Below are 27,340 nucleotides of genomic sequence, written 5' to 3' on the forward strand. Positions count from 1 at the left end.
TGGTAGAGAAACCTTTTTTGCAATTACAGAGGTCAGATCTTTCCTGTAGTTCTTGACCAAGTTGCACACACTGCAGCAGGGATTTTGGCCCACTCCTCCATACAGATCTTCTCAAGATCTTTCATGTTTTGGGTCTGTCGCTGGGCAACATTGAGTTTCATCTCCCTCCGAGGATTTTATATTGGGTTCAGGTCTGGAGACTGGCTAGGCAATTCCAGGACGTCGAAATGTTTCTTATGGAGCCACTCCTTAGATGCCCTGGCTGTGTGTTTTGGGTCATTCTGATGCTGGAAGACCCAACCGTGACTCAGCTTCAATGCTCTTACTGAGGTAAGAATGTTGTTGGCCAATATCTTGCGATACATGACCATATGCATTCTCCCTTCAATGGGGTGCAGTCGTCCAGTCCCTTTTGCAGAAAAACATCCCCGAATAATGTTTTCCCACCATACTTCATGGTTGGGACGGTGTTCTCGGGGTTGTACTCATCGTTCTTCCTCCAAACACGGGCAAGTGGAGTTTATGTCAAATAGTTCTATTTACGATATGACGATACGATACAATACAATACACTTTATTGATCCAGGGGGAAATTATGGTATTACAGCAGCAATACAAACAGCAGTGCATAAAATATTAGGACACAAATCTTGCACAAGTATACCAACATTACATAACAAATAAATGTGGGTAGTTCAGGTATATAAGTCACTGTTAATTGACATTAGTATACCTGCAATCAGTCATTGTTGTCTACCACCCTTAGGAAATTATTATACATCCCCATAGCAGTAGGTACAAACGATTTCCTGAATTTCTCCTTCTTACACCTTAGTAGGATTAGGCGGCTGCTGAATGTGCTCTTCTGCTTCAAGAACAGCTCGTATAGTGGGTGTGTATTATTGATCATTATAGCCCTACACTTCTTCTGAATCCTATCTTCCAATACCTCCTCAAAAGAGTACAGATGGAGGCCAACAACCATGCTTGCCTTCTTGAAGAACAAGTTAGATTATACTCACCCAGGGGCGGTCCTGGTGCGGTCAGGTCTGATGGGCGTCATGGTTCGGTCCAGCACCTCCCATCTTCATATGATGACGTTCTCTTCTTTGCTTCCTGTCACGGCTCCTGCGCAGGAGTGTTGAGGGCAGAGCAAAGTACAGCAGTGCCAGGTGCCGGGCCTCTCTGACCTTTCCCGGTGCCTGCGCACTGCAGTACTTTGCTCTGCCCTCAACAGGGCAGATAAAGTACGCCTGCGCAGGGTGAGTATAATCTAACTTGTTTTTCTTATCTTTCAGGTTACATCTGGGGCTTATCTACAGCATTACAGAATGCTGTAGATAAGCCCCTGATGCCGGTGGCCTTAGCTTATAGGCAAATTTTGGGGTGACAGATTCCCTTTAACCTTGTTCTAATTAGAGATTAAGAAAGACATGTACAGCTCCCCATGTGAGACAACATATGTGCTCCTATAAGTGAAAGGTGCAGTACTCCTATAGCGGTAAACTTCTGATAGAAACCCGTCAGGCAGTAAAGATGTAAACTTGTTTTTCTTATCTTTCAGGTTACATCTGGGGCTTATCTACAGCATTACAGAATGCTGTAGATAAGCCCCTGATGCCGGTGGCCTTAGCTTATAGGCAAATTTTGGGGTGACAGATTCCCTTTAACCTTGTTCTAATTAGAGATTAAGAAAGACATGTACAGCTCCCCATGTGAGACAACATATGTGCTCCTATAAGTGAAAGGTGCAGTACTCCTATAGCGGTAAACTTCTGATAGAAACCCGTCAGGCAGTAAAGATGTAATAAAACTTCTACTGAGATGATATTATACTTCTGCCTACTTCAAAAATATTGCTAGAATTCTTTTTTTGCAAGACAAAATATAATATAACAATATATTGCTTACTTATAAAACAAAAATTTCTCAATGTAATAAATCATAGCGATAATGCATATTATCATGAATAGTTGGGTTAAATTGTTCCTAATAATGCACAACTAAGATGCTGCGGTAGCTCCTTTTCAAGTTTGTACAACAGTTTTAGATTCATCTCATATGTTAACATGCCTTAGCTTAACTTTCAGGACCAGCAAAAATGTGTCCTGTTCATTTTTGTTTCAGAACTACTCATGGAGTATGCCATATTTTCTTTGACTCATACTATGTTCTCTTTCAATAGGAGATCATCAATTTTAACTGCCGTAAGCTTGTGGCCTCTATGCCTCTTTTTGCCAATGCTGATCCTAATTTCGTGACTTCAATGCTTACAAAACTACGCTTTGAGGTGTTTCAGCCAGGAGATTATCTTATTCGAGAGGGTACAGTTGGTAAGAAGATGTTCTTTATACAGCATGGTGTGGTCAGTATCTTGAGCAAAGGCAGTAAAGAGACCAAACTTGCTGACGGATCCTACTTTGGTGGTAAGTACATTTACATATGTGTGTATATATCTCACTCACATATGTGCAATATATGATATTTGATAAGATAGATAGAAATAAACAAAAGAATACAGCAGCATCTGTAGGCACTAAGATGTATACAAACATTAACTGTATGAAATTTGGACTGCATTACAGCTATATAAAATATACCTATGAAATGAAGGAACTTAGCACACACATTTGATATTTCATGTGTGCCACCAACCATGATAAGGCATACCTTTCTTTTGGATGGACCCTAACTATTCCTATCAGACAAGCCTGTCTTGGGCCAAAAACAGGTCAGCCATCCAGAAATTCTAGGACAGTCCGTAAAAATAGGGCACTTTTTTCCCTTGTCCATAATTTTTTTTTTTTCTAGAGATCTGTGATTTTTTTTAAGCTGAAGAAACTTATACAGATTTTTTTGATAGTAACTGTCAGCATTTTACAGTTTCTAGTGAATGCAGCCAATGTTATCATATCAGATTAATGTGCTGCAGACACATATCTATATATATAATTGTCTAAGGTCCACTTCCGTCTGTTTGTCTGTTTGTTTGTAACAGAAATCCCACGTCGCTGTTTGGTCGTTCCCGGCCGGCCGCGACCAATCAGCGATATTGGGGCGGGATTTAAACACCGCTTCACTTTTTTACTATTGATGCTGCCTATGCACAGCCCTATGTGGGCTGTGTTATATACTACGTGGGCTGTGCTATATACTACGTGGCTGAGCAATATACTATGTGGCTGTGCAATATACTTCGTGGCTGTGGTATATACTACGTGGCTGTACTATACACTACTTGGCTGTGCTATATACTACATGGCTGTGCTATATACTACATGGGCTGTGTTATCTACTACGTGGGCTGTGCTATGTACTACGTGGGCTGTGTTATATACTACGTGGGATGTGTTATATACTGTGTGGGCTGGGTTATATACTCCATGGCTGTGCTATATACTACTTGGCTGTGCTATATACTAAGTGGGCTGTTAAAAACTACGTGGCTGTGCTATATATTATGTGCCTGTGCTATATATTACATGGCTGTGCTATATACTACGAGGGCTGTGTTATATGCTACGTGGACTGTGCAATATACTACGTGGCTGTGCAATATACTACGTGGCTGTGTTATATGCTACGTGGCTGTGCTATATACTATGTGGCTGTGCTATATACTATGTGGCTGTGCTATATACTACGTGGGCTGTGTTATATGCTACGTGGGCTGTGCAATATACTACGTGGCTGTGTTATATGCTACGTGGCTGTGTTATATGCTATGTGGCTGTGCTATATGCTATGTGGGCTGTGTTATATACTATGTGGGCTGTGTTATATACTACATGGGCTTTGTTATATGCTACGTGGCTGTGCTATATTTCTCTGCTCTATCTGTGCATCATGAATCGTGGTATGTGTTAAAGGGGGGGCCCACTGAGACTCTTTCGCCCGGGGCCCTCAAAAACCTGGAGCCGGCCCTGGCTTCACTGATTGGTCGCGCCCGGCCGGGCGCAACTAATCAGCGACAGGCGCAGTCCGGCCGCGAATTGGCGAGGGGTTTGACCCACACTTCGCTGATTGGTCGCGCCTGGCTGGCCGAATCCTGTGTATTCATTGCATTATTCTAAAATCTTCATAAATAAACTACATAGATATTCTAGAATACCCGATGCGATAGAATCGAGCCACCATCTAGTCACTTATAATCCTCTTTAAATGTCATGTGTAATCAGAAAATTATTTACAGTTTAATTCAGGTTTTTCTTTTTTTTAATTTGTTGTATTTCACATGTTGCAAAACAGAAAACACAACGAGCTAGAACAAAATATGCAATCAATTAAGTGTTTGCATATGCAGAACATAAGACATGTTATTACAGCCTGGGAAAGCATACACATGGAACAGATGAGTATAAAGGACTCCCTGGATAGAAAAGACATCAGGACTAGTGTTGAGCATTCCGATACCGCAAGTATCGGGTATCGGCCGATACTTGCGGGTATCGGAATTCCGATACCGAGATCCGATACTTTTGTGGTATCGGGTATCGGTATCGAAACAACATTAATGTAAAAATGTGTAAAAGAGAGAATTAAAATAAAAAAATATTGCTATACTCACCTCTCCGACGCAGCCTGGACCTCAGCGAGGGAACCGGCAGCGTTGTTTGCTTAAAATTCGCGCGTTTACTTCCTTACGTGAAGTCCCGGCTTGTGATTGGTCGCGTGCCGCCCATGTGGCCGCGACGCGACCAATCACAGCAAGCCGTGACGTAATTTTAGGTCCTTTAGGATTTTAAAATTACGTTCTGGCTTGTGATTGGTCGCGTCGCGGTCACATGGGCGACGCGACCAATCACAAGCCGTGACGTCACGGGAGGCAGGACACGCGCGCATTTTAATATATATTTTTGCACTGGTGGGCTGATTGAAGGCTGGCTGTCTCATTTGGTATTATTGCACCTGTGCAGTTGCCATTTTACTTGGGTCCACTGCACCCTGTTAGTGCATTTGTATTGAGGCCCAGTTAGACAGGTAAGCATCTCAGCCTGCTTTTGTTTTTTCTTGAATATTGGAGGATTTTTTCCTCTTTTTGTGGTTTTTATAATAGCGTTACTAACCTGCCCAGCACCCGAATGTACCTGAACAATGAGGGGAGAAAATTAACTTTATTTCCCCCCAAAAGCATTTCAGTCACAAGGCAGCATCGGCACAGGTTCAGTGAGAATATAGAGAAGCGTCTGTAACCGCACCCCTGGTCCTGACTAACAGCTGGCCCTAATGCAGAGGGAGTGTCAGTCAGGGCTGGGGACATGGTTACAGGAACTGCTCTGTATTCTCGGAGTGGTGACTGAACCCGCGCCGGCGCCGCCCCCGTGACTGAAACTGGGGGGAATAAAGTTAATTTTCTCCCCCAGTTTTCGGGTAATTGTGGGCATTGTGCAGGTTAATAACGTTATTAACCTGTATATTAACTCCATGTCTGCAGGTTATTAGCATCTTTTTCTGATAACAGGCTTCCTTTAACATAGGAAGAATGAAATGTAACTACTGCAATACTACTGTTTGACATTGTGTACTGTAACCGGAATACCCAAATCAGGGGCGGACACTGACAGCTTGGGACCCCTGTGCAAGAAATGGCCCCCACTCCCTGCTCGGTATGCTACTTGTGATGAGAGCAATCTGGCAATGGGACCCCGGGAACCTAGAGCTCCGAGAAACAAGACAGATCGCCCTCATTATTACTGCCCTGCAAGCAGGGACGTACATAGCACTCACAGGGTCCCACAGCAAAAGTTCTATTTGGGCAGACCCACATCAGTAAAAACTATATATATATACAGTATATATATATATATATATATATATATATATATATATATATATATATATATATATATATATATATATATGTGTGTGCAGCGCCCCAGAGTCCTGGTCATTGCAGTAATGTCGCTCTTCCACCAGGGGGAGTGATGTTACGTCTGATGGTACTAAAGGAGTTCACCTTGCCAGGTATCACAGTCACACACTACACTTTACACTCCAGTCCACCAGGGGGAGCAAAGCTTCTATCTACTAGGGCACTCCTCACACACGGGTAAAACTGGTGGGTTGGATAGGAAGTTAGAGAGAGAAGCAGACTGGGCTTCGAACAGATAACATCGAGGCAGAAGCAGCCTGGGTTTGACCCAGAGAGGTCCTGTCAGAGGTGGGATCCTGACAGAGGCCTAGCAAGAGATAGAACGTTACGGAGCTGCGCCTGCACATCATTGCGGCAGCATCCTAAGAAAGGACACGAAGCAAAGTATATTGTGGAGAGTGAGAAATGAAGTCACAGCACAAGGAGATAATACCGGGAGGAGTCCTGCCCCGAGATCGGCAGCCTCCTTCTGAGGCGCGTAGCTGGTGGCCGGAACACCGAGGGAGTACTGACTCTACGCATTACTCCAGACAATGGCAGGACAGTCAATTCCAAGTTGGCTGCCCAACCTAAATACCTAAGAAGATACGGAGGCAATTGTGGGAGAGGGGCGTCTCAAGGGTCCCTATAAATTAACAACAGCCCTACCCCGTCATACGGGTTGTCCTATCCATATCATCTGGGGGACAGAGAGAGAGAGAACATCAGAAACATCTACAAAGGTTGTGAGGACTTTCCCGTGGTGCTCAGCAGGGAGGTACTACAACACACAGGCGCTAGTAGGAAGGCTACTGATTTCCTCCTGGCTAAGGGGACTCTGGATGTGCATTCGGACCGGCTGGACTCAGCCAGCCCTGTGAGCGGTACTCTGGACTGCGGACGCTGAAGTCTTCAGTAAAAGGTAAAGAGACTGCAACCTTTGTGTCCTCGTTATTCATCGCGCCTTACAACGACCACTATCATCATCCACCCACTTTGGGAAGCCCTGTGGACATACTTCACCTGTGGGAAGGTATACCATCTGGCTGCCATTCCATCACCCCAGCGGACCCCAGCAGCGTCGGTCACCCTGACCGAATACCACAGGTGGCGTCACGAACACCGTACAAACTTACACCTTTAATTGGGCGCCCCTCAACAGGGCCACGGACCGGGTCGGGCCACCGTGACATCCCCAGAACCGAGACCGAGGGACCCGGTGCCGAGTACCCCATTGCCCTGCGCCTGGGGGCGATCCATATACACAGTACAGACCAAAAGTTTGGACACACCTTCTCATTTAAAGATTTTTCTGTATTTTCTTGACTATGAAAATTGTACATTCACACTGACCACATCAAAACTATCCATTATCTGTGGAACTGATGGAAATAGCCAAGCACAGCGATCAACCGCTCTATAGATAATGAATAGAGCAGAGGCTAAGCTCTGCTCCATCTAGGACAAGACTTCAGACCCCTGTTCTCAGAATCTCTGGGGTGCCCAGTGGTTGAAACCCCAGTGATCAGCAAGTTATATACGATCCAATGGATCACACATACATCGTACATATACCGTACATACATACACACACATAGTTACACATAACACACATAGATACACAGATGCACACACACATACATATACATACACACATATACTGTACACACACCCACACATATGTACATGTCTATGATATCAGGTGTTCAGATAAGCCGAGGAGGAGGTCGACCTCATAGTTCACAGATCAGCTGGTGAGGACTGCAGAACCCACTGTGGGGGATGGGGACACAGCAGAGAGGACTTAAATCAGCCCCCTGCTGCCTCCGTGCTGTGCTGTGCAGGAAGCCCTCCTCCCCCGATCTCTTCTCTGTGAGGAGATACTGCTGGGAATAGAACAGTGGAGGGGGCAGTAGACACAACGTAAGTCCTCCTCTTCCTCCACTGTTGTCCCCTGCATGCTGTGCCCAGGAACCCTGACAACAGGTGAATACTCACCATTGGGACACGCCATGCAGGAGGACAGAGACGGCCGCCAGTCAGCACTCTCATCAGTCTGGTGGGGAAAGCGTTCATTGGTCCTGCGTGACACGCCTCCTTTTTGAACTCCTGCACTCTGTGCGCTACTCTTTCCCTGGCTCTGGGGGTATTCGCATGATTACAGGAGGGAGTGAGAGGGGTCCGATGCTGCACGACACCGGGCCCTTCTCTTTCCCGTCCCTCAATCTTGACTCAGTGGCCCCATAGTGGCTGCATTCTCTGCCGCTACGGGCAGTACACCCCGATGCAGTTGCATCGGCTGCACCTGCGGTATGTCCGCCCCTGACCCAAGTCCTTCTCCTGTTCCATAGTCCCAAATATACTCCCATTTAATGTATGTGCAGCTATAGGATTACTCCTTCCTCGGGGCATTACTCTACATTTATTAACATTGAACCTCATTTTCCAAGTGTTTGCCCACTCATTAATCTTCTCCAGATCGTTTTGCCATACATAAAAATATTTAGAATTGAAAGCCCTCAGTGGTTGATACCTTTTAATGGCGAACTGAAAAGATGGTAACAAATTGCAAGCTTTCGAGACTACTCAGGTCCCTTCATCAGACATAGACTAATAGAAATTCTGAAGAATCACATACCGTATATACTCGAGTATAAGCCGAGATTTTCAGCCCAAATCTTTGGGCTGAAAGTGCCCCCTCGGCTTATACTCGAGTCACGGTCGGCGGGTGAGGGGGAGAGGGCGCTGAGGCATACTTACCTGCTTCCGGGGCTCCTGACGTTCCCCCTGCCCGTCCCACAGTCTTCGGTGCCGCAGCTCTTCCCCTGTTCAGCGGTCACATGGTACCGCTCATTAGAGAAATGAACAGGCTGCTCCACCTCCCATAGGGGCGGAGCCGCATAATTCATTTCTCTAATCAGCGGTGCCGGTGACCGCTGACAGAGGAAGAGGCTGCAGCACCCGGAGACCAGCTGTCTGGGGGAAGGAGCGGGACGCCGGGAGCAGGTAAGTATCGCATATTTACCTTCCCTCGTTCCACCCGCCGGGCGCCGCTCTGTCTTCGCGTCCTCTTGTTCTGACTGTTCAGGTCAGAGGGCGCGATGACGCATATAGTGTGCGCGCCGCCCTCTGCCTGATCAGTCAGTGCAGAGAGATGCCGGGACGGGACGCTGAGGACCTGCAAGCAAGAGAGGTGAGTATGTGTTTTGTTTTTTTTATTGCAGCAGCAGCAGCAATGGCACAGATTTATGTGGAGTATCTATGGGGCAACGGTGCAGAGCACTATATATAAGGCACAGCTTTATGTGGAGCATCTATGGGGCAACGGTGCAGAGCACTATATATAAGGCACAGCTTTATGTGGAGCATCTATGGGGCAACGGTGCAGAGCACTATATATAAGGCAAAGCTTTATGTGGAGCATCTATGAGGCCATAATCAAAGGTCAAAGGTGCAGAGCATTATATATGGCACAGCTATCTATGGGGCCATAATCAAAGGTGCAGAACATTGTATATGGCACAGCTATCTATGGGGCCATAATCAAAGGTGCAGAGCATTATATATGGCACAGCTATCTATGGGGCCATAATCAAAGGTGCAGAGGTAATATATAGCACAGCTATCTATGGGGCCATAACCAAAGGTGCAGAGCATTGTATATGGCACAGCTATCTATGGGGCCATAATCAAAGGTGCAGAGCATTGTATATGGCACAGCTTTCTATGGAGAATCTATGGGGCCATAATGAACTGTGCAGAGCATTATATATGGCACAGCTTTATGTGGAGCATCTATGGGGCCATAATGAACTGTGCAGAGCATTATATGTGGCACAGCTTTATGTCGAGCATCTATGGGTAGTGTTGAGCGATACCGTCCGATACTTGAAAGTATCGGTATCGGAAAGTATCGGCCGATACCGGCAAAGTATCGGATCTAATCCGATACCGATACAAGTCAATGGGACTCAAGTATCGGACGGTATCCCTGATGGTTCCCAGGGTCTGAAGGAGAGGAAACTCTCCTTCAGGCCCTGGGATCCATATTAATGTGTAAAAGAAAGAATTAAAATAAAAAATATTGCTATACTCACCTCTCCTTCAGGCCCTGGGATCCATATTAATGTGTAAAAGAAAGAGTTAAAATAAAAAATATTGCTATACTCACCTCTCCGACGCAGCCTGGACCTTACCGAGGGAACCGGCAGCGTTCTTTGCTTAAAATGCGCGCGTTTACTGCCTTCCGTGACGTCACGGCTTGTGATTGGTCGCGTGCCGCCTATGTGACCGCGACGCGACCAATCACAGCAAGCCGTGACGTAATTTCAGGTCCTGAATGCCTAATTCTGCATTCAGGACCTGAAAATTACGTCACGGCTTGCCGTGATTGGTCGCGTCGCGGTCACATGGGCGGCACGCAACCAATCACAAGCCGTGACGTAATTTTAAAATGCGCGCGTTTCCTGCCTCCCGTGACGTCACGGCTTGTGATTGGTCGCGTCGCCCATGTGACCGCGACGCGACCAATCACAAGCCGTAACGTAATTTTCAAATCCTGAATGCCTAGAATTAGGCATTCAGGACCTAAAAATTACGTCACGGCTTGCTGTGATTGGTCGCGTCGCGGCCACATGGGCGGCACGCGACCAATCACAAGCCGTGACGTCACGGAAGGCAGTAAACGCGCGCATTTTAAGCAAAGAACGCTGCCGGTTCCCTCGGTAAGGTCCAGGCTGCGTCGGAGAGGTGAGTATAGCAATATTTTTTATTTTAATTCTTTCTTTTACACATTAATGTTGTTTCGATACCGATACCCGATACCACGAAAGTATCGGATCTCGGTATCGGAATTCCGATACCCGCAAGTATCGGCCGATACCCGATACTTGCGGTATCGGAATGCTCAACACTATCTATGGGGCCATAATGAACGGTGCAGAGCATTATATGTGGCACAGCTTTATGTCGAGCATCTATGGGGCCATAATGAACGGTATGGAGCATCTATTTTTAATTTTGAAATTCACCGGTAGCTGCTGCATTTTCCACCCTAGGCTTATACTCGAGTCAATAGGTTTTCCCAGTTTTTTGTGGCAAAATTAGGGGGGTCGGCTTATACTCGGGTCGGCTTATACTCGAGTATATACGGTATTTATGCACAACACAGCACAGAAAAATGCCATAGCTAAGAGAGGTGACGTGAAGCAGAAATACCGTTATCCACTGGCTAACACCGTACCAAGATATATATCTTTCCTGTATCAAAATGGAGGATACCAGAATGTATCGCATCTTTATGGAACTAAGACCACTTCTGAAGAAACATGCACAAATGGACAGCAACATTTTTTTCCTATCTACATGCAAAAAGGAGAATCTAATTCCCAAAGGACTCTGGATTACAAATCCAGATCTTCATCATACCTACAATACCCATTATGCACAAAACCTTTGTCACAGGACTTCTGAGAGATTAAGGATCACCTTTTGCATGTCTGCTACAGCATAAAGAGTAAAGTCCAAGGTCAAGTTGAAACTCTGAGAAAACATTTGCAGAAGACACAGAGCAAAAATTACAACAATACTACAACAAACTACAGACCTTTCTGATTGATAACAAGGAAAAGAAACTACACAGATTGTGCCTCAATTCAGGACTCTATACAAACAGATACAAAACAAAGCCAAAACCTGACAACTTGGACAACCACTCCATTCCAGACACAAAAGCATCTGTGTCATTAATCTCTCAGATTATAAACCCAACAAAGTGCAGCTGGCCGTGCTTTCTAGAGGACTCTCATTTTGTCCTACTAAGGCCCAAGATAAAACTGAACTCTGCAGTGATATGGAATATTTTTTCAGGAGACTGCACCTGAGGAAATATTTCAATTCAAAATATTTTCCTATCCACTGGCTAAATACAGTACCAAGATATATATCTTTCTTATTTTGCCATACATAGAAACCCAACATGTTGGTGAGACACGACTTATTCTTCATGAATCCGTGCTGGTTGTTATTATTAGAGATGCGTGAGCACTAAAATGCTCGTTACGCGAACCGAGCATTTCCTAATGCTTGGATGCTTGTATAATGGTAGTCAATGGGAAATCCAAGCATTTTTCTAGCAGACCCTACAAGGAAGTCTTGGGGGCAGTGAAAATGTTGAAATCAATGAAAAAGTGCTTAATGGAAGGAGAAGAGCATGGCGAAAACCCCTGGAAGTATATCTGACTCCCAGATCGCTGCTGAGAGCAATGGTGTCACACTTTTACTCCACTTTAAGGACTGACAATAAAACATTTAAAATTGACGAGAAATTGGAGTTTACAAGAAAACATTTTTAAGAAACATTCTTTCTTGTATAATAACTTGTATATAAGGCAAACTTTTAAAAGGATATAAAAAAAGAATAATTTAAGTAAACCAAAACTGAAATTTTTATTAAAACAATGGAAATTTCAATGTAATTTATGAAGGACGCAAGAATTGCTAAAAATATGATGGAAGAGGGATTCAGATACACCCTGTATTAGAGATAAAGGAGGGTCTCATTCACATTCTGTTCAAATTGTTATGTAGTGGTACTCTTAGACTCATAAATTCCAGAAATTAATCCAGAATTGAACCAGAAGGGAACTGAAGGTAACTGGATAGTCACTGTAAAACATTTTCTGTTTGTTTTCACTCTCACCCCTATAATCCTTCACTTTCTACTAACACCTCTAATTCCTACACCAAGTAAGGAACTGGCTATCTCTCCCTCTATCCTCTCGATCCATCTCACCTCCTCCTCAGAACTTTTCCTTAACATACAATCCTCAGTCTCCAAACACAGACAGCCCTCTCATGCCCTCTCCTGCTCCCACCTGCTATCACTTTCTCTGCTCCTCTCCAAATCCTGGCCATCCTCACCACATCCCCACAGTCATTTCTACCTCCCATCCACAACCTATCACAAATTTCCGTACCCTCTCTAACCTTAAACCCTTAAACCCATTTGCCCAGCCCCCACTTCACCAGTCCCACTAAAAGGAGCTCTATGGAACGCTCACTCTGTCTGCAACAAACTTTCGTACATCCACATCCATGATCTTTTCATTACTAACAAACTTTCCTTCCTTGCTATCACCGAAACCTGGCTCACCCCTTCTGATACAGCCTCTCCAGTTGCACTTTCGTATGATGGATTCCACCTTTCCCACACCCCCTGCCCCAGCAGCAAGCATGGCGGTGGAGTTGATTTTCTCCTGTCAGATAACTGCTCCTTTACCCACATCCCACTTCCACCCTCTGTTACACTCCCTTCCTTTGAGGTGCAATCTGTGCGCATCGACTCCCCCACCAACCTCCAACTGGATGTCATTTACCACCCCCCAGGGACAGCCACCTCCTTCTTTGACCACTTTGCCACCTGGCTGCTTCATTTCCTCTCCGCTGACATCCCCACTATCATCATGGATGACTTCAACATACCCATTGACACATCCCACTCAGCTGTCACTAAACTGCTATCTCTCACTTCCTCCTTCGGCCTCGCTCAATAGTCTTCTGCAGCAACTCACAAAGATGGCCACACACTGGACCTCATCTTTACCCACCACTGCTACCTCTCTAACTACCTCTTTCAGACCACAACCTACTCACATTCTCTTCCCTTTCCTGTCCAGATCCACAATCCCCACCCCACAAACTTGAACACCCTGACAGAAATCTCAAACACCTCGATCTACACTCACTCTTTGAATCCCTTCTCCTTCTTACAGACATAAATTCCCTACACAATGCGGATGCCGCTGCCCCTTTATATAACACCACAAGAGCTGCAGCTCTTGAATCGGTCACCCCTCTCACATATACCAAAGCTCGCAAAATCAACAGACAACCCTGGCACACCATCCTGACCAAAGAACTGAGGCGGGCTTCCAGGGTTGCTGAGCAGAGATGGAAAAGATCACACTCCAACGAGGACTTCATCGCCTTCAAACAGTCCCGCACTACTTTCAAGGCCACACTCACCACAGCAAAACAAACCTGCTTCTCATCTCTCATATCCTCCTTGTCTCACAACCCTAAACAGCTATTCAACACCTTCAATTCTCTCCTCCGTGCCCCAGCACCTCTTCCCTCTTCACTTATCTCAGCTGAAGACTTTGCCTCATTCTTCAAACAGAAGATTGATAACATCAGAGAAAGCTTTGGCCTATGACCTCCAGAGTCCCTCCTCCTAACTACTCAGCCCTCCTCCAAAAACAGCTTCTCCACCATTACAGAAGACCAACTTTCCGCCCTACTCTCGAGATCATATCTTACCACCTGTGCACTTGACCCGATCCCATCCCACTTCATCGCAAACCTCACCACAGTCTTCATCCCAACCCTAACCCATCTCTTCAACCTATCACTAACAACTGGTGTTTTCCCCTCATGCTTCAAACATGCCCCAATCACACCCATCCTCAAAAAGCACTCGCTTGACCCATCCTCTGTATCTAGCTATTGCCCCATATCAAAACTACTGGAACATGTCCACCTCGAACTGTCTTCCAACCTGTCTTCTTGCTCCCTCTTCAACCGCTTACAATCTGGCTTCCAACCTTGGCACTCCACTGAAACTGCCCTAACAAAAGTCACCAATGACCTACTGACTGCCAAAGTCAAGTGGAACTACTCTGTCCACCTCCTCCTGGACCTGTCCTCTGCCTTTGACACAGTGGACCTCTCCCTATTACTACAGACCCTCTCATCTCTTGGCATCACAGACTTTGGACCTATCTTGGATCACATCATATCTAACAGTCATTTGACATTCAGTGTCTCCCACTCACACACCACCTCCTCACCTCACCCCCTATCTGTCGAAGTCCCACAAGGTTCAGTCTAGGGCCCCTGCTCTTCTCCATTTACACCTTTGACCTGGGACAGCTCATAGAATCTCACGGCTTGGAGTATCACATCTACGCTGATGACGCACAGATATACCTCTCTGGACCAGATATCACATCCCTACTAACCAAAATCCCAGAATGTCTGTCCCCTATTTCATCCTTCTTCTCTAGATTTCTAAAACTTGGACAAAACAGAATTCATCATCTTTCCCCCATCTCACTCGACTCCCCCAACAGATGTATCCATTAAAGCAAATGGCTGCTCACTCTCCCCAGTCCAACAAGCTCGCTGCTTCTGGCTAATCCTTGACTCTGATCTCTCCTTCAAATCACATATCCAAGCCCTTTCCACTTCCTGCCACCTTCAACTCAAAAATATTTCCTGGATCCTTACATTCTTCAACCTAGAATCTGCAAAAACTCTAGTGCATGCCCACATTATTTCCTGCCTTGACTATTGCAACCTCCTGCTCTGTGACCTCCCCTCTAACACTCTCACGCCCCTCCAATATATCCTAAACTCTGCTGCCCGACTAATCCACCTGTCCCCCTGCTATTCCCTGGCTTCTCCTCTTTGTCAATCCCTTCACTGGCTCCCCATTACTCAGAGACTCCAGTTAGTAACCCTAACCATGGCATACAAAGCCATCCACAACCTGTCTCCTCCATACATCTGTGACCTTGTCTCCCGGTACTTACCTGCATGCAACCTCCGATCCTCACAAGATCTCCTTCCCTACTCCCAGGGCCTAGCTCCAGGTTTTTGAGGGCCCCGGATGAAAGAGTCTCAGTGGGCCCCCCCCCCCCCCTTTAACACATGTCACGATTTTTTATGCACAGATACAGCAGAGAAATATAGATATAATACAATGCCAGATTTCACTTCTTACATGAGTGACAGCTATTGTAGATTCTACAATACCATACAGCAGAGGGGCTTTATATAAGTCAACCCCTTATATGTCAATTTTTGTGACCTACTCCCTCTTCCTCAGTTACCAGTAGGCATTTTATTGTTACTAAACTTGCTGCAAATAAAAAACTGCATACATTGAATATGACAATTTTTTAATGGAAAACTTTTTAAAGTAAACATTAGAAAGTATTAACGTAGAATATTTGTAAAAGTGCAAAATGTGTAGCATATAGCACAGCCACGTAGTATATAGCACAGCCACGCAGTATATAGCACAGTTACGTAGTATATAGCACAGCCCACGTAGTATATAACACAACCCACATAGTATATAACACAGCCATGTAGTATATAGCACTGCCACGTAGCATATAACACAGCCCACATAGCATATAGCACATCTGCGTAGTATATAGCACAGCCATGTAGCATATAACACAGCCCACATAGTACAAAACACAGTCACATAGTATTTAACACAGCCCACGTAGTCTATAACACATCCCACGTAGTATATAACAAAGCCCACGTTGCATATAGCACAGCTACGTAGCATATAACACAGCCCACATAGTATATAACACAGCCACATAGTATATAACACAGCCACGTAGCATATAACAGCCCACATGGTATATAACACAGCCCACGTAGTATATAGCACAGCCACGTAGCATATAGCACAGCCACATAGTATAAAGCACAGACACATAGTATATAGCACAGCCACGTAGCATATAACACAGCCCATGTAGTATACAACACAGCCACATAGCATATAACACTGCCCACATAGTATATAACACAGCCCACGTAGTATATATCACAGCCACGTAGTATATAACACAGCCACGTAGTATATAACACAGTCCACATAGTATATAGCACAGCCACGTAGCCTATAGCACAGCCACATAGTATATAACACAGCCCACATAGGCATATAACACAGCCCATGTAGTATATAGCACAGCTGAGCCCATCCAGTATATAGCACAGCCCACATAGCATATAACACAGCCATGTAGTATATAGCAGTGTGGGCACCATAACCCTGCTAAAAAAGAATGAAAATTAAAAAATAGTTATATACTCCCCTTCTGGCGGCCGCCGGATCCAGCCCAGGCCTTAGCGATGCTCCCAGCAGCTCCCGTTCCCAGTAATGCCTTGCGAGACAATGACCTGTGATGACGTAGCGGTCTCACGAGACTGCTATGTCACCGGGTCATTTCACAAGGCATTACTGGGAACACTGGCTGCATCGCGAACATCGGGAAGGCTGCGGGGGCCGCCGGAAGGTGAGTATAGCACAATTTTTTATTTTTGTATTATTTTTAACATTATATCTTTTTACTATTGATGCTGCATAGGCAGCATCAATAGTAAAAAGTTGGTCACACACTTGTCAAAATGGATATGGGCCCCCTTCCTGCTCAGGGCCCCCGGCACTTGCCCGGGTGCGCTGGGTGCTGATGCCAGCCCTGACTACTCCCCTCTTATCTCCTGTTCCCACAATCACATACAAGCTTTCTCCCATGCATCCCCCTTACTCTGGAACTCTCTACCCCAACATATCACTCGCGCCTACCATGGAAACCTTCAAAAGGAACCTGAAGACCTACCTCTTCCGACAAGCCTACAACCTGCAGTAACCACTGATCCACCAAATTGCTGCATGACCAGCTCTGCCCTCGCCTATTGTATCCTCACCCATCCCTTGTAGATTATGAGCCCTCACAGACAGGGTCCTCTCTCCTCCTGTACCAGTTGTTACTTGTATTGCTTCAGATTATTGTACTTGTTTTTGATTATGTATACCCCTTTTCACATGTAAAGTGAAATGGAATAAATGGTGCTATAATAATAATAAATAATAATAATAATAATAATAATAATAAAAGCTATGCACAAGTGGAAAGCCTTTCAATAATTATAAGCAGGGTCATCCATACACCCTTGAAGGCACTAACTGTAGTACGTTATTCAAATATGGTGAACAAAGTGTAGTTGTGGCGCTTCTACACTTATAAAAGCTCTGCACACTGTCAAAGCCTGACAAAAATTACAAGCAGTGTTATCCATAGACCCTCAAAAGCACCCACTGTAGTACCTCATAAAAGAAATAAGAAAGTGTAGTTGTGGAACTTCTACACTCATAAAGGCTCTGCACACAGTGCAAAGCCATGAAAAATAAGGAAGGTAATACAGACATCCATAGACCCTTGAAGGCAACAATGTTATGATCCTTAGTGGTTGAGGATCACAAATTACTCCAGCTAAGTAACAAACATAGGACAAGCTCTAGGGAGGTGGCTGTTATGGTTTCCAATGGCAAGGAAACATCAGAAGCATAGAATAAACGGACAAGCTCTCGGGTGATGGAAACTAGAGCTGACCGCGATGCTAAACCTACACACCACACTAGAAGTAGCCAGGGGGCATTCCTGCGTTGTCTCTAGATGCCGCGCGCCAGCCGGAGAACTAACTACCCCTGGTAGAAGAAAACACAGTCCTGGCTTGCCTCCAGAGAATGTCCCCACAGGAGATAGCAGCCCCCCACATATAATAACGGTGAGAGCAGATGAAAAGACACACGTAGTATGAAAGCAGATTTAGCACAGAGAGGCCCGCTAACTAAATAGCAGAAAGATACAACAGAGGACTTCGCGGTCAGCTGCAAAACCCTTCAAAACACCATCCTGAAATTACCTTAACTCATGTGACAACTCATGCCACTGGAGTGGCAATTTCAGCCCAACAAGAGCTTCCAGCTGCAGAGATTCACATAAGTGCAAACTGGACAAAACATACAAAAATAGACTTAAGGACTAAAGTGTCCAACTTAGCTGAGCAGAAAACTGGGAGCAGGAACATGCAACAGAATCACTCTGGATACATTGATGGCCAGCATTAGAATGACTGAGGAGCAAGGTTAAATAGGATACTCCCACATCCTGATAGGAACAGGTGAACTGAGAAGGCAAAGCTTGCAGGACACCAGTACCACAAGAGACCACCGGAGGAGCCCACGAACCGAATCACAACAGTACCCCCCCCCCTTAAGGAGGGGGCACCGAACCCTCACAAGAACCACCAGGGCGATCTGGATGAGCCCTATGAAAGGCACGGACCAAATCAGAAGCATGAACATCAGAAGCTGTAACCCAAGAATTATCCTCTTGACCGTAGCCCTTCCATTTCACCAGATATTGAAGTTTCCGTCTGGAAACACGGGAGTCCAAGATTTTCTCCACCACGTACTCCAATTCACCCTCAACCAGCACAGGAGCAGGAGGCTCAACAGAAGGCACAAGTGGTACCTCATACCTCCGCAATAATGACCGATGGAAGACATTATGGATAGCAAAGGATGCTGGGAGGTCCAAACGAAAAGACACAGGGCTAAGAATTTCCAAAATCTTATAAGGACCGATGAACCGAGGCTTAAACTTAGGAGAAGAGACCCTCATAGGGACAAAACGGGAGGACAACCACACCAAGTCCCCAACACGAAGACGAGGACCAACACGACGATGGCGATTAGCAAAACGTTGAGTCCTCTCCTGGGACAACTCCAAATTGTCCACCACCTGCCCCCAAATACGATGCAACCTATCCACCATGGTATCCACTCCAGGACAATCCGAAGACTCCACCTGACCAGATGAAAAACGAGGATGGAACCCTGAATTGCAAAAGAAAGGGGAGACCAAAGTGGCAGAACTGGCCCGATTATTAAGGGCAAACTCAGCCAACGGCAAAAAGGAGACCCAGTCATCCTGATCAGCAGACACGAAACACCTCAAATAAGTCTCCAAGGTCTGATTAGTACGTTCCGTCTGGCCATTTGTCTGGGGATGAAATGCAGACGAAAAAGACAAATCAATGCCCATCCAGGCACAAAACGCCCGCCAAAATCTGGACACAAACTGGGATCCCCTGTCGGAAACGATATTCTCCGGAATACCATGCAGCCGAACCACATTCTGAAAAAACAGGGGCACCAACTCAGATGAGGAAGGCAGCTTGGGCAAGGGCACCAAATGAACCATCTTAGAAAAGCGGTCACACACCACCCAAATGACGGACATCTTCTGAGAAACAGGGAGATCAGAAATAAAATCCATAGAGATGTGTGTCCAAGGCCTCTTAGGAACAGGCAAGGGCAACAACAACCCACTAGCCCGAGAACAACAAGGCTTGGCCCGAGCACAAACATCGCAAGACTGCACAAAAGTACGCACGTCCCGAGACAGGGAAGGCCACCAGAAGGACCTAGCCACCAAATCTCTGGTACCAAAAATTCCCGGATGACCTGCCAACGCAGAAGAATGAACCTCCGAGATGACTCTATTGGTCCACTCATCCGGCACAAACAATCTACCAGGCGGACAACGATCAGGCCGATCCGCCTGAAACTCTTGTAAAGCACGTCGCAGGTCTGGGAAGACAGCAGACAATATCACCCCATCCTTAAGTATACCCGTAGGTTTAGAATCACCAGGGGAATCAGGTTCAAAACTCCTAGAAAGGGCATCCGCCTTCACATTCTTAGTACCTGGCAGATACGAAACCACAAAATTAAACCGGGAGAAAAACAACGACCAGCGCGCCTGTCTAGGATTCAGACGTCTGGCCGACTCAAGATAAATCAAATTTTTGTGATCAGTCAAGACCACCACCTGATGTTTAGCACCCTCAAGCCAATGACGCCACTCCTCGAATGCCCACTTCATCGCCAAAAGCTCCCGATTACCGACGTCATAATTTCGCTCGGCGGGCGAAAATTTTCGAGAAAAGAACGCACAAGGTCTCATCACTGAACAATCTGAACTTTTCTGCGACAAAACCGCCCCCGCTCCGATCTCGGAAGCATCAACTTCCACCTGAAAAGGAAGAGAAACATCAGGCTGGCACAACACCGGAGCAGAAGAAAAACGGCGCTTAAGCTCCCGAAAGGCCTCCACAGCAGCAGGAGACCAATCTGCAACATCAGCACCCTTTTTAGTCAAATCAGTCAAAGGCCTGACAACGCTAGAAAAACCAGTTATGAATCGACGATAAAAGTTAGCAAAGCCCAAAAATTTCTGAAGGCCCTTAAGAGAAGTCGGTTGCGTCCAGTCACAAATAGCCCGAACCTTCACAGGATCCATCTCAATAGAAGAGGGGGAAAAAATGTACCCCAAAAAAGAAATCTTCTGAACCCCAAAAACACACTTTGCACCTTTAACAAACAGAGAATTGGTCCGCAAAACCTGAAAAACCCTCCTAACTTGTTGAACATGAGATTCCCAGTCATCCGAAAAAATCAAGATATCGTCCAAATACACAATCATAAATTTATCCAGATATTCACGGAAAATATTGTGCATAAAAGACTGAAAGACCGAAGGGGCATTTGACAGACCAAAAGGCATCACCAAATACTCAAAATGGCCCTCGGGCGTATTAAATGCGGTTTTCCACTCATCCCCCTGCTTAATTCGCACCAAATTATACGCACCGCGAAGATCAATCTTAGAGAACCACTTCGCCCCCTCAATGCGAGCAAATAAATCTGTCAGCAATGGCAAAGGATACTGATACTTGACTGTGATCTTATTCAAGAGTCTATAATCAATACAAGGTCTCAAAGAACCATCGCTTTTAGCTACGAAAAAGAACCCCGCTCCAAGAGGAGACGAAGAAGGACGAATATGTCCCTTTTCCAAGGACTCCCTAATATACTCTCGCATGGCAGCATGTTCAGGTACAGACAGATTGAATAGACGACCCTTAGGAAATTTACTGCCAGGGATCAAATCTATGGCGCAATCGCAATCTCTGTGAGGAGGAAGAGAATTAAGAGTAGATTCCTCAAAAACCTCACGATAATCAGACAAAAACTCAGGAATTTCAGAGGGAATAGATGAAGCAATGGAGACCAAAGATGTGTCCCCATGATTTCCCTGACATCCCCAGCTTAGTACAGACATTGTTTTCCAGTCAAGGACTGGGTTATGAGTTTGCAACCATGGCAATCCCAGCACCAACACATCATGTAGATTATACAGTACAAGGAAGCGAATCACCTCTTGATGGTCTGGAGTCATACGCATAGTCACTTGTGTCCAGTATTGTGGTTTATTACTAGCCAATGGTGTAGAATCAATACCCTTTAAAGGTATAGGAACTTCCAGAGGCTCTAGATCAAACCCACAGCGCCTGGCAAAGGACCAATCCATAAGACTCAAAGCGGCGCCAGAATCCACATACGCATCCGCAACAATAGAAGATAACGAACAAATTAGAGTTACAGACAAAATAAACTTGGACTGCAAAGTGCCAATAGCAGAGGATTTATCAACTTTCTTTGTTCGTTTAGAGCATGCTGATATAACATGAGTAGAATTTCCACAATAGAAGCACAAATGATTTTTGCGCCTATAAATCTGTCGTTCGCTTCTGGACAGAAAGCTATCACATTGCATACTCTGTGGTGCCTCTTCAGAAGACACCGCCAACTGGTGCACAGGTTTGCGTTCCCGTAAACGCCGATCAATCTGAATTGCCATTGTCATGGACTCATTCAGACCAGTAGGCGCAGGAAACCCCACCATGACGTCTTTTACAGCATCAGAGAGACCTTCTCTGAAAATTGCCGCCAGAGCGCACTCATTCCACTGAGTAAGCACAGACCATTTTCGAAATTTTTGGCAATATATTTCGGCTTCATCTTGCCCCTGAGAGAGGGCTATTAGGGCTTTCTCAGCCTGAATCTCCAAATTTGGTTCCTCATAAAGCAACCCCAAAGCCAGAAAAAACGCATCCACATTGAGCAACGCAGGATCCCCGGGTGCCAATGAAAATGCCCAATTTTGGGGGTCACCCCGCAGTAAAGAAATAACAATTTTTACTTGCTGGGCAGGATCTCCAGCAGAATGAGATCTCAGCGAAAGAAACAATTTACAATTGTATTTAAAATTTAGAAAACAAGATCGATCTCCAGAAAAAAACTCCGGTATAGGAATTTTAGGTTCAGACCGAGGAGCATGTAACAAAAAATCTTGTATATTCTGAACTTTAGAGGCAAGATTATTTAAATTGGTAGCCAGACTCTGGGGATCCATATTTCAACAGATAAAGTCTGAGCCATTCAGGGGTTAAGAGGAGAGGAAAACAGGAGACTGCAATTAGAGCTGGAGTGCAACTTCAGAGGAAGGAAAAAAAAAAAAAAAAAAGGTTTCACACAGTTCCTTTTCTCTCCTGCTTCAGCCTATAGATTAAACATTTGGGCTGGCCATACTGTTATGGTTTCCAATGGCAAGGAAACATCAGAAGCATAGAATAAACGGACAAGCTCTCGGGTGATGGAAACTAGAGCTGACCGCGATGCTAAACCTACACACCACACTAGAAGTAGCCAGGGGGCATTCCTGCGTTGTCTCTAGATGCCGCGCGCCAGCCGGAGAACTAACTACCCCTGGTAGAAGAAAACACAGTCCTGGCTTGCCTCCAGAGAATGTCCCCACAGGAGATAGCAGCCCCCCACATATAATAACGGTGAGAGCAGATGAAAAGACACACGTAGTATGAAAGCAGATTTAGCACAGAGAGGCCCGCTAACTAAATAGCAGAAAGATACAACAGAGGACTTCGCGGTCAGCTGCAAAACCCTTCAAAACACCATCCTGAAATTACCTTAACTCATGTGACAACTCATGCCACTGGAGTGGCAATTTCAGCCCAACAAGAGCTTCCAGCTGCAGAGATTCACATAAGTGCAAACTGGACAAAACATACAAAAATAGACTTAAGGACTAAAGTGTCCAACTTAGCTGAGCAGAAAACTGGGAGCAGGAACATGCAACAGAATCACTCTGGATACATTGATGGCCAGCATTAGAATGACTGAGGAGCAAGGTTAAATAGGATACTCCCACATCCTGATAGGAACAGGTGAACTGAGAAGGCAAAGCTTGCAGGACACCAGTACCACAAGAGACCACCGGAGGAGCCCACGAACCGAATCACAACAGGTGGCAAACTGGACTGACCGCAAATCTGAACCTATCCAAACACACTAGAAGTAGCCGGTGAACGTGCCTAAAAATCCTAGACGTCTTGAGCCAGCCTGAGGAAATAACTACCCCTAGAGAGAAAGAAAGACCTCTCTTGCCTCCAGAGAAATAAGCCCAAAGATATAGAAGCCCCCAACAAATAATAACGTTTAGGTAAGAGGAAGGCACATACACAGGGGTGAAAGCAGATACAGCAAATGAGGCCCACTAATACTAGATAGCAGAAAATAGAAAAGGGAATCTATGCGGTCAGTAAAAAACCCTTACAAAATATCCACTCTGAGATTTCAAGAACCCCCACACCAACTCACGGTGTGGGGGGAGAAACTCAGTCCCCTAGAGCAACCAGCAAGCGAGGAAATCACATTTTAGCGAGCTGGACTAAAAACATAATGAACACTGATAATCAAAAAATGATCAAACAAAAACTTAGCTTGTCTTGGAGAGACTGGGAGCAAGGTAGACACAAGGAATCTGAAGAGCACTGAATACATTGATAGCAGGCAAGGAACTGAGTCTCCAGGTGAGCTAAATAGGAAACCAACCAAGGATAACGAACCAGCTGATGCAGCCAACCTGCAGAAAGACAACACTACACAGTACCGCTTGTGACCACTAGAGGGAGCACAAAAATAGAATTCACAACACAACAACTTGTGGGCCTCATTAAAATATTTTGAAAGTGTAGTTGATGTACTCCTACACTCATAAAGGCTTTGCACAAAGTGCAAAACCAGGAAAAAAATATAACTAGGGTCATTCAATCATCTGAAGACCCTTGAAAACAATAACTGGTAGGCCTCTTTCAAATTTTGAAGATTAAAAACACTTTATGTGCTGCTGTCATCTTATGGTGTGGAAAAGTTGGGTCTAATCCAAGCTTTGTTCATTTTTATCAGAGTGAGCCTGTCAGCACTGTCTGTTGACAGGTGAAAGCACTTGTCGTATATGACCACTCCACCCCACACCCCCCCCCCCGGCAGCACTAAAAACCAACTCAGACAAGATGCTAGCGGTAGGGTAGCACAACACCTCCAAGGCACAGAGGGACAACTCATGCCAGGTGTCCATCTTTAAGACCCAATAGCTGAAGGTTACAGAGGAATTAGGGAGTATGCTGGTTTTATCAGCTAGGTATTGCTTGACCATCTTTAAAAACTTTTCCCTTCTTGTCAAAAATACCCAGTCATTGGGGCCTGGATGTTGAGATGATGTCATGAAATTAGCACAAGCCTTTGACAGTGTACCCCTGCCTCTGCTGTATCTAGTGTGTGTCTCCCTCGCCCCTCCTTGGTTGGGCAAGGAAGCTTGCCCCCTTCCGCTAGCATTGTCTGATGGGATTATTTTCAACATATTTTTCACAATGGCATTTTACTATAGCACCATTTTAGTAGACCTCTCCGCATCAGGAAGGAGAGATGCAAGGTGCTCCTTGTAGCGTGGATCTAGCAGGGTGAACAACCAGTACTCTTTGTTGGCCAAGATGAATGCAACATGATAGTCATAGGAAAAGCAGCAGTACATAAAATCTGCCTTATATGCCAAGGTCCCTACAGCCAACACTTCCCTGTTTCCACCATGATGACTACTCTCCATCTCCTTCTCATCCTCTCCCTCTTCCCCCTCATTCCCCTCCTCTCCTCAGCCCATTCACAAAGGAAAGACGGGATGAAGATTGTGTGGGTACAAGCCTCTGTTGCGCTAGTCTGCCTGCTCCTGTTTCTCCTCCTAGGCCTTCAACTCCTCATCGTAACCCAATCCACTTCAGTAGATGAGATGAGGCTGGGCTGGGTAGTATCTCCCTGTCTCATGTTTTCCTCCATCTACACCTAGTCTGCATTCAAAACTTCTTGTTTAACCCCTTAACTACTGCCGATACGCCTTTTAACAGCGGCAGTTAAGGGTACTTATTTCTCAGTGCCGCTTTTCAACAGTGCTGAAAAATAAGGGTATAGCGTCCCCCAGCGTCGGAAAATCTCAGTGGGCTCAGCTACCGAGGGTGAACATGATTCGGGTCGGTTTTTACCATCCCCCAGTGTTGCAAATAACAGTGAATAACGGCAATCACAAAAAAGTCTGATTTCCCATTTATTTCTCTCTACTCTGGTAAAAAAAAATTATTTCCATTTTTCCATTAGGGTTAGGGGTGGGGCTAGGGTTAGAGTTAGAGTTGGTGTTAGAGCTAGGGTTGGGGCTATGGTTAGAGTTGGTGTTAGAGCTAGGGTTGGGGCTAGGGTTAGAGTTGGGGCTAGGGTTCGGGTTGTGTTGGGGTTACGGTTGTGATGTTGGGGTTATGGCTGTGGTGTGGGGGTTACGGCTGTGGTGTTGGGGTTAGGGTTGTTTTGGGGATATGGTTGTGTTGGGGTTACGGTTGTTTTGCGGTTATGGTTGGGGTGTTGGGGTTAGGGTGGTGTTGGAGTTGGGGTTAGGGTTAGGCTTGGGATTAGGGTCAGAGGTAGGGATGTGTTAGGGTTGCAGTTAGAATTGTGGGGTTTCCTCTGTTTAGGTGCATCAGAGTGTCTCCAAACGTGACAGGGCACCCGCCATTGATTTCAGCCAATTTTGCGTTCAAAAAGTCAAACGGTGCTCCCTCCCTTCTGAGCCCTGCCATGCGCCCAAACAGTGATTTCTCCATATACGGGGTATCGGTGCACTTAGGAAAAATTGCACAACAAATTTTGTGGTCCATTTTCTCTTGTTATCCTTGAGAAAAGAAAAAAGATTGGGTCTAAATTAATTTTTTTGTGAAAAAAAGTAAAATGTTAATTTTTTCCTTCCACATTGTTTTAGTTCTCGTGAAGCACCTGAAGGGTTAATAAACTTCTTGAATGTGGTTTTGATCACCTCAAGGGGTGCAGTTTTTAGAATGGTGTCACTTTTGGGTATTTTCTGTCATATTGACCCCCCAAACTCACTTCAAATGTGAGGTGGTCCCTAAAAAAATGGTTTAGTAAATATAGTTGGAAAAATGAGAAATCGCTGGTCAACTTTTAACCCTTATAACGTCCTAACAAAAAAATATGTTTCCAAAATTGTTGTGATGTAAAGTAGACATGTGGAAAATGTTATTTATTAACTATTTTGTGCGATATGATTCTCTGATTTAAGGGCACAAAAATTAAAAGTTTGAAAATTGCAAAATTTTCAAATTTTTTGCCAAATTTCAGTTTTTTTCGTAAATAAGCACAATATCGAAGAAATTTTACCAGTAACATGAAGTACAATATGTCATGAAAAAACATTCTCAGAATCATTGGAAACCGTTGAAGCGTTCCAGAGTTATAATGTCATAAAATGACAGTGGTCAGAATTGTAAAAAATTAGTTTTGTCATTAAGTACAAAATTGGCTCTGTCACTAAGATGTTAATTGTCAGCAACAACTTTTTAAGTAGGCACAGAAATGGGATCATTATGTGGAATATTGTGTCATCACCGCTCACCATCTTTGTGGAGCCGTCAAAGTATTGGAGAACTGCAAAAATGTCAGGCATCCATGCCCACTCTTCAGTTGTTATGTGCGGAGGCTGACCAGAATACCGACGGGCGTGTTGGAGCTGGTATTCCACAACTGGCCTCTGCTGCTCACAAAGCCTTGCCTGCATGTGCAGTGTGGAGTTC

At 45.2% G+C, this 27,340-nt stretch overlaps 1 protein-coding gene across 1 annotated transcript in view; it reads left to right on the plus strand.

The window, feature by feature from the left end:
* Positions 1 to 27,340, plus strand: part of HCN4 (hyperpolarization activated cyclic nucleotide gated potassium channel 4) — a 433,381-nt gene that overhangs the window by 367,604 nt on the left and 38,437 nt on the right. Inside the window, exon 6 of the mRNA XM_077264133.1 lies at positions 2,186 to 2,426. Coding sequence (XP_077120248.1) covers positions 2,186 to 2,426 — 241 coding nt within the window. The remainder of the gene's footprint in view (positions 1 to 2,185; positions 2,427 to 27,340) is intronic.

Source organism: Ranitomeya variabilis, chromosome 5, assembly GCF_051348905.1.
Source record: "Ranitomeya variabilis isolate aRanVar5 chromosome 5, aRanVar5.hap1, whole genome shotgun sequence".
In the NCBI taxonomy this organism is placed as follows: domain Eukaryota; kingdom Metazoa; phylum Chordata; class Amphibia; order Anura; family Dendrobatidae; genus Ranitomeya; species Ranitomeya variabilis.